Genomic DNA, 13,981 nt, shown 5'->3' on the forward strand with positions numbered 1-13,981 from the left:
TTCACCAAGCCAGTAACCACTGTTCCCTCCTGGATCACTATAGCAGTCTTACCATGGAGTCACAAAGAGTCCTGCTTAGGCTCTCCAGTGCATCTTTCCATCTAGCCAAACTGGACTAGGTGATGAAAAGTTATTAAAAGCAAGAATCACCACTCATTAGGTTGCTTCCAACCCCCTAGAGCCAGTCACTTACCCCAGGTCAATGGATACTCTTGACCTCTCACCAAAGACAATGTTGTAGTCAATTTCTCTAGTAAACTAACTAAAGATTTATTAGCTAAGAAAAAGAAATGAGAATTATTGAGAGGTTAAAGCAGGTAAAATACATTACAGGTGAGTGAGAATTTGTAAATCAAAATGATTAGCAGAGGTGTAGTAATCAGTTGGTTTTCCATAAATCTGTCAGGACTAGCAGCTTTGGGGATCTCTGTCTTGTATCTGGAACACCCCCTGAAAGTGTCCAAACAGCTCAGAGATACAGAATCACTCCCAGAGTTCATTCTTATAACTGTCTTCCCCAGAAAGCAGTCTGTCATGTGTTCCCATTATATCAAGGGTCTGTAGATTTCCCATTGCTGAACGCAACGACCCATGCTTTTAAATTCGAATGCTTGTCATTTACAGTTCAAAGGCTTCAATCCTGGTTGTAGGGCAATTCGATTACAGAGATTACATTTAATTCAATTACATACACAATGCATTTAGCTACAGCCATCCAGGCAATCTTTCATTAGTTTTCCTGAACAATAAAATAGCTGGAAACAATCCTTCATTAGTTTTCATGCAGTTTTACACATTAAGTAAATTCTCATCTAAACACTAATACATCCTTTGATCTAGGGTTAATTAAGTACAGGGATATATATATATATATATAAAATGTAAACTGTAATGTAATAAAATCCAACAGGTTATAGATAAATGAAGACAATACCATCACATTTCCTTTGAATTATGTTAACACACAAGTGAATTGGCCTGATCACATTACAATGCCTTTTGACACTCCTTTGATTTCTCTTAACATGCAAGTGAATTAGCTTGGTCTGAGCTGGCAATCTGTTAGACAGCATCACAACAACATTACTCTTTTTGAAGTGAAGAATCAAGTGAGCTGATGTCCAGAGCACTCTCCTTCTGTAAGCTGGCTCTCTCCATTGTTGGTATGTCTCATTTTATACCACAGGGAACAAAGTTCCTCACACCAACACACAGAAATGTCTGAACGTTTAGTCTCTCCGCATGCATAAATAATGATACGTTGTGCTTACATATTGCCTTTCATCCAAGGATTTCAAAGCACTTTTTAAGCAATCATTAATAATCTTTATCAACCGCATGGGATCCATATAGTTATGTGAGATAGGTACAGTTAATTCCTCCAGTTATAATGATGGGGAAAACTGTCCTACTTTAACAATGGGGACAAAGGAGCTAAATCACCTACCCCCAGGTCACTGACAAGACCCAGTAAGGGAACCTAAGAGCTTTGATTCTTATTTATTATTATTTGTATTGCAGTATAGTTTGGAAGCCCCAGTCTGTGATTGTGTGAGGCCCCATATACACATATAACCAAAAGGCAGTTCTTGCCCCAGTGATCTTACAACTTGAGTATTAAAATGAGAATCTAGGTAAGACAAGACAACTTACTGTAATTTTGTGTTCTAACCACTCCATTCCTCAGAAACACAGAGGAAAATCAGTGCACATCATCACTGAAATATCTGCACCCTATTAAAAGGGAAGATTAGTCTGTGAAACTACATACCAGTGTCAAACACAATTGGTTGTTTCCTGCAACATTTCGGGATATGTGGCAAGCATATCCTTATAGTGTTGGATCACAGCCAGAGGTTTGTTCCGTGTGTGAGGCACAGGAATACATTACTTCATTTATGAGAAAAAGCATGATATGACTTACTCTGCTGATGTATGAAATTACTTATCTTCAGCCCATGTTCTTTGTATGCTCACAGTTCTAAAGGACCAGGCTGCCTCAAACCTACCAGCGCCCCCGACTTCCTACCCCAACTGTGCTCTGCTTCGCCTCCACAGCTGGAAAGATATTGAGGGAGCTAGAAGGCTTTTCTCAGCCAGGCCTTGCCCCATGAGCTGCCAGTGCTTCCCCTTCCTTGCAATGTTCCTCTGGAGGTTGGGAGCCTCAAATTCCACAAATGTTTCTAAGCCAGCAACAGATATTCCTTGTATCCACAATGAATATCAGTTCCCTTTTATATACATGCTACTGTCCTCTGCAAGTCAGTTTGGTGGCAATAGCATATGTTCTTTGATGCCATGTGACTGGTTCTCGATCAAGACAGGAAAAATAGCCACTGGGTTACTCAATATTATCGATTTCCATTTGTTTTCATAATGAATTGCTTCCCCTTCTCTTTGCCAATCCAGAGCAGTTATAAGAAAAGTATGTGTCTATGAAAGTGATTGTTATTACCCAGGGCACTGTCTACATTCAAAATTATAGAGTCAGGATTGTCCAGATCATCAAGGGAGCTTGCTGGCTGAACAGATCCTAGTGATTTGTAGTGATTCAATGCTATTGCTGTACCAAGCCACTCCAAATTTCCTCTTGTCAGTAAGATCATTAGAACCTCCCAATTGAATTATAGCCTTATAGTAACCTGTCATGCACATAATTTTATATGTTAATGCTTTAATACATAATAATAATTAATAAATACAGATTAAGAGACTATTACAGCTTCATTAAAAGAGCTGCACAAGATAAATAATGGAGAAGGTAAAGCGGTCAGAGTAATAAATATTTTCCGTATATATATATGTAATGTTAATATATATTTTCAAACCTAACAAATTAGGATTTAAATGGCATACCAAATAATGTAATGGCATTTTAAAGCAAAATACGCTATAGCAAATTAACAGCAGATAAATATTTTTCACTGAGACTTTTCTGGATATGATCTGATTTTTTTTTTTAAATCATCTCTGTCAGCTTTTTTGTTTTTGTTTTAATATGAACATTTCAATTTATTCTGATTTTAAACTAGACAAGTATGGTTCTTGAGGAGATTTACAGGGTTCCTCTTTTAAGAAACCTTCCTCACATCTGTGGAGGAGAAAAAGCTGCTGAATGATGTGTGGCTAAACATTCATGCGAAAAATAAGAGACATAATATGCAAATATCATTGATAACTAAAGGCCAGAGCCTCCATTGAAGTCAGCTGAGGATCTGGCCTTAAGTATTTTGTCGAGGATTAAAATGGTATCTTCCATTATGAAGCATGAAAAAGAAAATGATTCCCATTATCATCACGGTTAATCAAACAAACAAAACGAGGCATGAAAATTCCTAGGGTAACACTGTTCCTTCTTCAGTCTAAACTTGAAAAAAAATCCACATGGCTGGTACCATAGTGTAAACTGTAGTATAAACTGAGTGGTATAGTACTGTATTACAAATACAAACAATTCTATAATAAAATACCTTGTGAAGCTAACTAAATGGATGCTATTTATTCTAACCATCTGTGACTCTGAATAAAATAAACTATTTTGTTTTAAAATAATACTAGAGAGAAATTATCCTGTCTTGAAAGAACACTATGGAAGTAATACTAGGGATAAATTGTACGAGGAGTACTTGTTGCACCTTAGAGACTAACAAATTTATTTGGGCATAAGCTTTCATGGGCTAAAACCCAGTTCATCAGATGCATGCAGTGGAAAATACAGTAGGAAGATATATACACACAGAGAACATGAAAAATGGGTGTTGCCATACCAACTCTAATGAGACTAATTAATTACGGTGGGCTATTATCAGCAGGAGAAAAAAAACGTTTGTAGTGATAATCAGGATGGCACATGTCAAACAGTTGACAAGAAGGTGTGAGTAACAGTAGGGGAAAAATTAGCATTTCTCCAACAAAAAAACTTCAAAAACAGACTACAACGAGAAACGGCAGAACTGGAATTAATTTGCAAACTGGACACCATTAAATTAGGCTTGAATAAAGACTGGGAGTGGATGGGTCATTGTAAAAACTATTTCCCCATACTAATTTTTCCCCTACTGTTACTCACACCTTCTTGTCAACTGTCTGAAATGGGCCATCCTGATTATCACTACAAACGTTTTTTTTTTCTCCTGCTGATAATAGCCCACCTTTATTGATTAGTCTCATTAGAGTTGGTACGGCAACACCCATTTTTCATGTTCTCTGTGTATATATATCTTCCTACTGTATTTTCCACTGCATGCATCCAATGAAGTTGGGTGGTCTTGCCAATAAGGAGGAAAGTGCAAAATGCAAGGTCATACATTTAGGGACAAACAACAAGAATTTTTACTATAAGCTGGGGACATCTCAGTTGGAAGTGACGGAGGAGGAGAAAGACCTGGGTGTATTGGCTGATCACAGGATGACTATGAGCTGCCAATGTGATGCGGCTATGAAAAAAGCTAATGCAGTCCTAGGATGCGTCAGGCTCTGTATTTCCAGTAAAGAGAAGGAAGTACCATTATACAAGGCACTGGTGAGACCTCATCTGGAATACTGTGTGCAATTCTGGTCTGCCATGTTTAAGAAAGATGAACTCAAACTGGATCCGGTACCAAGAAGGAATTGTAGTATGAGCCAAGGAATGGAAAAGCTACCTTATGAGAGAAGAGTCAAAGAGCTTGGCTTGTTTAGCCTAACTAAAAGAAGGCTGAGGGGAGATATGTGATTACTCTCTATAAATACATCAGAGGGATAAACACCAGGGAGAGAGAGGAGTTAGTTAAGGAGTTAAGTTAAGCACCAGTATGGACTCAAGAACAAAAGGATATAAACTGGCCATCAAGAAGTTTAGGTTTGAAATTACATGAAGGTTTCTAACCATTAGAGGAGTGAAGTTCTGGAACAGCCTTCCAAGGGGAGCAGTGGGGGCAAACAACCTAACTAGCTTCAAGACTGAGCTTGATAAGTTTATAGAGGGGATGGTATGATGAGACTGCCTACAATGGCATGTTGCTGATTAGTGACTGCTAGCAGCAAATATCTCCAACAGATGATGATTGGACACTGGACAAGGAGGGCTCTGAGTTATTACATAGAATTCTCTCCCAGGTGTCTGGCTGGTGGGTCTTGCCCACATGCTCTGGGTCTAACTGATCACCATACTTGGGGTTGGGAAGGAATTTTCCTTAAGGTCAGATTGGCAGAGATCCTGGGGATTTTCTGCCTTCCTCTGCAGCATGGGGCACAGGTTACTTTCAGGTTTAAACTAGATTCTCAGTAATTTGAAGTCTTTAAACCATGATTTGAGGACTTAAGTTACTCAGCCAGAGGTTAGGGGTCTATTACAGGAGTGGGTGAGTGAGGTTCTGTGGCCTGCAATGTGCAGGAGGTCAGACTAGATGAGCATGCTGGTCTCTTCTGACCTTAAAGTCAATGAGTCTATGAGTGATTCTATTATATACTCCTTAGGTAAAATCTGGCCCCATTTAAGTCAATGTGAGTTTTACCACTGACTTCAGTGGGGCCAGGATTTCATCCTCTTCCAGGGTGAAACCATCTATAATAAAATTACTCTTGTTAGTCGTCAATGAATTCTTATATGTGACAGAGAAAGGTAGGACATTTTTAACTGAATGACGTTTACTGGGTATCACAAACTAAAGGCACAATGAGAATGCACTGTCTTGTTACTGTGCTGGTCTTTACCTGCTGGGAAGACCAAAACACTAAGCAGCGTACTGAATCCAGGGGGAACATGCATTTTTGACTTCTCAACACACAAAATAACTATCTGGAGTTCCCTTTATTTACATTTTTATAGTTTCACTGTTTACAATAAGAATATAGTCTTCCAGGCCAGGCATCTCCAGTTAGTTATACTAGGCTCTTCTTTTCTGGTTTGTTTTTAAAGTGACTGAAAAAGAAGTTCTATGGAGTTCAATATTTATTGTGTCTTAATGGTTTCCATGTTAAATTTGCCCAGTTTACAAGTTAAAAAATGGAGTAGGGGGTAGAGGATGGAAAGGCAACCTAGTAATCTCAACCTGGGATTTCAAAGTCAAACTGGACTTTTCTGGCTCATGCACAGTCACCAGAAATGCAGTTCTGGAGGAACATGGGTACCAATTGTGTTGATTAGGCAGAACCGGATTCCCCAGAGCTAACAGGAGTAAAGAGCAGCAAAATTGTTTCTGTCGCACAAGCAGATCTGACCCTCAATATGCACTTGGGTTTTTTTCTCAAATGATCTAAGGACCATTTTTACAATGTAACTTTTCAGAGTAGAACTGAACTTTAAGGGTCCTGAACATCACCTTCTACCCTCAATTCCGAAGCTGCTTATTAATGGCTAGAAAATGCCATCCTACTCAACCATTATTATTTAGTTATAGTGACTGCCTATTTTTAAGCCCTTTATTATTACTGTGTGCCTATGCTAGGTATATTCATATATTCTTAGCATTAAAAAACTTTACCCAGACTGTATAAAAAGCAAAATTAATCAAGCATTGGATTGTCACCACTGAAAGTATATTTTCCTGAGTATAGATTTCAGGTGTGTTGCAGGCTTAGGCCTGAATACTGAAAAAGGAGTTAGACATTTAGAAAATCACTACAAAGCCTAAGTTAGGTGCCTGAGCTCCTTGACAGTGAATGGGGAGAGAGAGGCGCCTTTGAGGCAATCCACAAAAGCCAGCCTACTAGGAGGGGAGCTGCCCAAGCTATGACACTTTAACTCTTCCCTCTGCTGTTTTGTGTGAACTCACCTGAGGGCCCTGAGCCAGTTGGCTTCCTTAGAGGCTGCCTACTGGATTGGGCCCCACCCAGGATGACATAGGTGGACTAATGCCTATCTTCCCCAGTTTGTGAATTGGTCTGTGGGTTAGAGGGTTTAGCCGGGAGATAGACATCCGGGTGCCTAGAGGCGGGCAGCAGTGTGCATACCCAGAGGCAGAAAAATAGGTGCCCAGGGAACTTTTATTGCAAAAACTTAGGCATCAAATGAGTTTAGGCCTCTACAGAGTTCAGTGGGAGTTTTGTGCATCGCAGTGGACCCAAAACTGAGGCTTATTTGTCTAAAATGGACTCAGGTACCTAACTCATTTTGTGCATTCAAAACTTAGTAAAAGATCTTTGGGCAGCATGATACTAGCAGTGCAGCAACTTAGTAGACTATGTTGCAATCTCTGACCAACTCAGACTGCGGTAAAAGCAAACTGAAATTACCACAAAGCAAGTTTTTAGTTTCATTATTATGGTACAGTTCTGCTTATGAACAAATAGTAATGCTCGCATATTTCAGTCCAGCCAACCAAACTCTGGGCCATCATTTAGAGCAGTGGTTCTTAACCTTTACTGCAGCCTGCACACCTTTGGTTCTCAAAATATGTTCTCGCACCCCTTAAACCTAGATATATTTTTTGTTTGTATATTACAGTAATTGTTAAAAAATGTATAATGTTAATAAATACATAGGTTTGATGAAACAAAGTAGTTGTACTTACTTGCCTGTGCTTAATTTGTGTTTTCAATTATTTACCTTCTAAAAAAATCTGGCATGTCTTGCACCCCCAGAAAAGGAATCTCGCACCCCTGGTGTGTGCACCCCAGGTTAAGAAGAGTTATTTAGAGTTATTACTTACTGAACATTCACAACATACTTGGCACTACATATTATTTGAAGGGATGACCCTTTCCTAGATAGCTCGCAGACTAAAGATAGACACAGACACAGGTTAGTCCACAGCTTGCTTGAAGGTTATCCTTCAAGAGGCATTTTCATGTCACTTCATTAGTAAACTAGGCTATATATTCAGATTCATGCTCAGTATTTTCCTGCCTTCCTTTTATTCATAGATTCATAGATTCTAGGACTGGAAGGGACCTCGAGAGGTCATTGAGTCCAGTCCCCTGCCCTCATGGCAGGACCAAATACTGTCTAGACCATCCCTGATAGACATTCATCTAACCTACTCTTAAATATCTCCAGAGATGGAGATTTCACAACCTCCCTAGGCAATTTATTCCAGTGTTTAACCACCCTGACAGTTAGGAACTTTTTCCTAAACGTACAACCTAAACCTCCCCTGGTGCAGTTTAAGCCCATTGCTTCTTGTTCTATCCTTAGAGGCTAAGGTGAACAAGTTTTCTCCCTCTTCCTTATGACACCCTTTTAGATACCTGAAAACTGCTATCATGTCCCCTCTCAGTCTTCTCTTTTCCAAACTAAACAAACCCAGTTCTTTCAGCCTTCCTTCATAGGTCATGTTCTCAAGACCTTTAATCATTCTTGTTGCTCTTCTCTGAACCCTCTCCAATTTCTCCACATCTTTCTTGAAATGCGGTGCCCAGAACTGGACACAATACTCCAGCTGAGGCCTAACCAGCGCAGAGTAGAGCGGAAGAATGACTTCTCGTGTCTTGCTCACAACACACCTGTTAATGCATCCCAGGATCATGTTTGCTTTTTTTGCAACAGCATCACACTCATGTTGACTCATATTTAGCTTGTGGTCCACTATAACCCCTAGATCCCTTTCTGCCATACTCCTTCTAGATAGTGTCTTCCCATTCAGTATGTGTGAAACTGATTGTTCCTTCCTAAGTGGAGCACTTTGCATTTGTCTTTGTTAAACTTCATCCTGTTTACCTCAGACCATTTCTCCAATTTGTTCAGATCATTTTGAATTATGACCCTATCCTCCAAAGCACTTGCAATTCCTCCCACTTTGGTATCATCTGTAAACTTAATAAGCGTACTTTCTATGCCAATATCTAAGTCGTTGATGAAGATATTGAACAGAGCAGGTCCCAAAACAGACCCCTGCGGAACCCCACTCGTTATACCTTTCCAGCAGGATTGGGAACCATTAATAACTACTCTCTTTGGTCTCCGATAAGAACATAAAAACAGCTATACTGGGTCAGACTAATGGTCCATCTAGCCCAGTATCCAGTCTTCCGACAGTGCCCAAGGCCAGGGCTTTCAGTGGGAATGAACAGACCAGACAATCATCAAGTACTCCATCCCCTGTTGCCCATTCCCAGCTTCTGGCAAATAGAGGCTAGGGACACTCTGACCATCTTCAGTAACAGCCACTGATGGCCCTATCCTCCAAAACTTATCTAATTATTTTTTGAACGCCATTACAGTTTTGGCCTTAACAACATTCCATGGCAATAAGTTCCATAGGTTGCCTGTGCGTTGTGTGAAGAAGTACTTCCTTATATTTGTTTAAAACCCGCTGCCGATTAATTTCATTGGGTGACCCATGGTTTTTGTGTTATGTGAAGGGGTAAATAACACTTCCTTATTCACTCTCTCCATGCCAGACATGATTTTATAGACCTCTGTCATATCCATCCTCAATAGTCTCTTTTTTAAGCTGAAAAGTTCGAGTCTTTTTAATGTCTCCTCATATGGAAGCTGTTCCATACCCTTAATCAGTTTTGTTGTTCTTTTCTGTACCTGTTCCAATGCTAATATATCTTTTCTGAGATGGGGCGATGAGAACTGCATGCAGTATTTAAGGTGTGGGTGTACCATGGATTTATACAATAGCATTATGATATTTTCGGTCTTATCTATTGCTTTTCTAATGGCTCCTAACATTCTATTAACTTTTTTTTGACTGTTGCTGCACAGTAACGGCTCGTATGATCCTCTGTTTCAGTGCTAACAGCAAGCTTCTCAACCGTGATTCATCAGAATGCACCAGCTCAATGATACAAAGACACACTCAACATTCCCTCTTTTTCTGTACGCTTCTGGGGAACTTGCTTATGGCTCAAAGCCTAGAAAGCTACTTCTTAATTTAAAAAATATATAGTATTATTGTTTTTGATGGGCAAGCAATGCCAAGGGTAAAGCTTTAGTTTTGCAACACTAATTGCCAAATGTTCTGAGCTGACAGACTAGCTAATGTATATTTGTAGCAGGTGTTTTGTAGTATTTCAAAACAGCACATACACCTATCTTTGGTGTTGGGATTTAAGCTATTTAACATCATACCTAGAAAGAGTCAAGGGGATAAAATATTGTAAAACCGCCATCCAGAAATATGTATTTTACAAAAGGCACTTAAGTAAAAGTAACAAAATTCATTAAAAATAATGCTGCAAACTTTATGGGCCATCTTCTCCTGAAGACTTTGCACATAACTCCCATTGATGTCAACAAGAGATCAGTGCATAGAACGAGACCTTTTTTCTATGGCCATAATTACATAACTGTCCATGCTACAAAAATAGAATTTCTTTCTTTGATTATAATGTCCCCGCTTCATTACAATCAGTGCCATCCACAAATCCTAAAGCAGGAGAAAACACATCTTCTTCAGTAGATTTGATGCTGGTGCCTCTGTTTGCACTAATATATTTGTGTATCATGCTGTAATACTGTCCTTTAGTATTGAAGGCATACAAGGACGAGATCTGCTGCCAGTCTTTGTTGCTGGGAGTCTGAAATGGTTCTGGCTCAGTGGACTCAAAGAAGCACTTCAGGTTCCTTTCGGCCAGCTTGGTTGCATGCTCCTTGGCCTTCCTCTCAAAAACCTCCCGTTCCTTTTCCAAGTAGATTTTCCAGAACCTCAGCTGAAGAAAACTGACTGGAGAACGACAGCGGTTGATGCATGTGACAGCCAGTACTAAAGCCATGATGCTTGCTATCAGTATCCATCCTAGCACCTGGGGGAACATACAGTTGGATCAATGAAGGTTGCAGATGATTAGGAGCATCAAAAGTTCCTGGCTAAGAATATATAATTTAACATTGTTTTAGACAGGAGATCAATAAGTGGACACTGCTTGAAAAGCCCATCACACTGTGCTGTCTGTGGACAATGTACCCCATGTATGTGAACAATCCCAGCAAAGTCTGCTAACCTTCAAGGGCCTGGGATGAGATTTTGGGGTCGGAAGAGAATAATCCTGACTGTGAGTGGGTTCAGGTTTCTATCCAACCTTCTGTTGGAAATGGCTGGAAATGCTGACTAGGGGAAACGTTAACAGTGTCCACTTTCATACAGATTGAGTCTTACAAGTAAAAAAGCCAGTGTATTTTTATAATATTTAAAGATGACTATCAAAGAAAAAATGGATTTGTATCCCTTTTTGCTTTTTAGTTATCTATAAAGACCCAATTAAAAGTAATAATAAATAATAAGAGTATAACCTTTTTCTTGGTTTTTTTTTTTTTTCCGTAGTAATATCAGGAATAGCTATCTTATCTCCCCTGGTTTTGCCAGGTTTTTTGCATGATTCACAAATATGGATTGGGAACTTTACTTGAAGGAAAAGTGTGCTAACTCTTTGACCAATTTTTCAACTCTTTTCTCTGACACGTTTGAGTTAAACAGGTGCTGATAAAAAACAAAGAATGTTAAACTAACTGATTAAAAATCTCTTTCCATCTCAGCTTCAATTACATGATTTCACAAATCTTTTAGTTCTCTAGTCAACCACAGGCCACATCTTCACTAGGGAAAACTTGAGTTAGTTCTTATTCTTAACTTGAGTTAGTTCATTCAACGTTAAATCCTAGTGAAGACAAGGCAGTCTTTAGTTTTCACACAAGTTGACTCTGGGGGAGCTGAGTAATTAACTTGAGCTGCTTACTCACGCAAAAACTACAAAATGCCATGTCTTCACTAGGATTTTACCTCCAATCAGGGCCGGCTTTAGGCCGATTCCCCGGAATCGGGCCCCGCGCCTAAGAGGGCCCCGTGCTCCGGGTCTTCGGTGGCACTTCGGCGGCGGGTCCTTCACTCGCTCCGGGTCTTCGGCGGGATTTCTGTGGCGAGCCCCGTCAAAACTATTCGAATTGGGCCCTGCACTTTCTAAAGCCGGCCCTGCCTCCAGTTAGCAAACTCCAGTTAAGGATACACCCTTTTTTCTTAGTGAAATCAAAGTCTTATCGTTTTCTCTAGTGAAGAGAGGAGATGATCAAACCTGGATTTCTAATGGAAGAAAACAGGAGAAATTAAAACAAGAACAAACAAAAAAGTTCCAAAACTTTGTAGGCCGCTTTTTTACATCATAAAGAAGGGGGCGGGAAGGGGTAAACAAACACATTCTTCCTTTTCAGCTCTCCACAGTCTATAGCTACCTTGCTTTCAGGAAAACAAAAATTAAACCCTATTCCTGGAATATGAGTGTGAAATTGACAGTGATTTCAGACTTGGGGACCCACAGTCAGACACTCAATACATCCTTTTTCACATGCTAATTCTCTGCTGTTATTAAAGATTTTAAATAAACACCAGCTTCCTCTTATGTTTAGGAACTGAACTTAAAAGCATTCATGATGTAAACAGAGGCAAGGAAGTGGAAAAAGAGAAGAGAAATTCACAATACATCTCTTTTGAAATAGGTAGAAAATCCATGGATGGGAAAGCCCAATTATGTGACATCCAGTCAAGTTCCCTGCCCATGCAGACTTATTCTCAACTTGCCTCAAAGGAAAAGGCATGAACATCGTTAGGAAGCAATCTCCTCAGATTTACAGCAGGCCAAAATGGTAGAAAGCAATATAGACTGCAGTGGGAGATGCAACTAACAATATATTACCTTTCTTTTAGACGGTTTAGAATATTTTGCTAACTACATAAGTGCAAACATTTCTTTTTCATATTATAGTCTTGAGGCTGCATCCCTAGGCCATCACATCAGCACAAGTAAGCTGAGGGACACAAGGGACAGCACCTACTTTAACTGAACTACTTATGTTGCCCCTCCATCTCTCCAGAAATCACTCCGCATCCAATGCACCTCCATGGGGCTAAAGCCAATAGGATAAATCAAAGGATGGAAGAGACCATACCTGGGACTGAGTCTGAAGGCTCACAAATGTCTGTGCCTCTTTGGGGAGAGTCCCACCACAGGGTATTCTGGCCACCTGCTCATGGCACTGAGTCCCTCTGCCTTGGCACAGGTGCCTCTGCAACAGGCTGCTCCCACTTACTGCGCACTCATAGAGATTGGCCCCAAGCAGGGCCACGGCGATCCAGGTGAGTGGGGCCACAGCAGCACTCACCGTCACCAGCCACAGCACCCCAACGTAGCGCCAGAAGCGCCTCCTGTGGATGATGCAGCAACACCTGCCTGGGGCACAGCAGCCAGTGAACAGCCGCCAGGCCCTGACATTCACCAGGTAGCCAAGAAGGAAGAGGATCAGGGCAGGCACCAACAGGAAGACAGAGCCATAGAGCATGTTCCAGGAGTTGCAGGGGCATTGGAACACCACGGCTGAGAAGAGACGCTCGCTGCCCGCGGTCAGCAGGGACACGGCGCTGTAACCGAGCACCTTCTGGTGATTGAGGCAGAAATCCAACACGGTGCGAAACTTCTCCATCTCCTGCCCTGGCTGCTGCACTCTGCCTGATGCCCTTGCCTTTGATGGGGATGAAACCTCACTTGGTTATGTGTACAAAAGGAAGAGGATGTGAGGTCTCTAGTTACCACAACTCTCACAAACAAACAGAGAGGTTTCACTTTCTCCTGGTGTAGCAAAGGTGGTGCAATGTAGGAGAAAACATCTGAAAATACCCACTGAGCATTTTCTCTGTATTTTTGAAATTACAGGAAACAGCAGGTAGATAGCACACGAAACCCACACTGCTATTGTTATTTTTCCCAAACCGCCATCATTGCTTCTTTAAAGCTTACATATACTTTCCCCAACATGCCTGAGTCTCACAATGGCTGATCAATTTGGTTGTGACTGATAAGTAGATAAGGCTGCAATTTCGCCTCCCAAAATTAGTTGTTTTTAGGAAGGTTTTTGTCAAAAATTCAAATTTCAAGGAAAACGGGAATAAAATAGCAACAAAAACATCATGAAATATTTTTTGTATTTTTTGACCAACTCCAGTTATAGAATACTTTGATCTGGCCTCTAGTTAGATGGAGCCAAACTGTATCATAACAAGGCTCACTATATGCTTTAGATCATGCAGAGATCTAAATTGAGGTGTTGCCCCTTTTGGCCTGGAAT

General features: G+C 40.5%; 1 protein-coding gene across 1 annotated transcript; it reads right to left on the bottom strand.

The window, feature by feature from the left end:
- Positions 1-10,040: 10,040 nt before the first annotated feature.
- Positions 10,041-13,360, bottom strand: CALHM6 (calcium homeostasis modulator family member 6). Its single transcript, XM_034767003.1, has 2 exons — positions 12,809-13,360; positions 10,041-10,674 (listed from the first exon to the last, which is right to left on the bottom strand). Exons 1-2 carry the CDS (start codon positions 13,337-13,339, stop codon positions 10,255-10,257), a joined length of 951 nt encoding a protein of 316 aa, XP_034622894.1. The 5' UTR covers positions 13,340-13,360; the 3' UTR covers positions 10,041-10,254.
- Between the last annotated feature and the right edge of the window lie 621 nt (positions 13,361-13,981).

The sequence above is a fragment of the Trachemys scripta genome, chromosome 3 (genome assembly GCF_013100865.1).
Source record: "Trachemys scripta elegans isolate TJP31775 chromosome 3, CAS_Tse_1.0, whole genome shotgun sequence".
Lineage (NCBI taxonomy): Eukaryota > Metazoa > Chordata > Testudines > Emydidae > Trachemys > Trachemys scripta.

What these genes read in the sequence shown, in the direction of transcription:
- CALHM6 (XM_034767003.1), bottom strand. Translation starts at nt 13,339, where the DNA reads ATGGAGAAGTTTCGCACCGTGTTGGATTTCTGCCTCAATCACCAGAAG. An exon ending in GCCTTCAGACTCAGTCCCAG is followed by an intron (nt 10,675 to 12,808) that starts GTATGGTCTCTT and finishes ATGTTCCCCCAG; the next exon opens with GTGCTAGGATGGATACTGAT.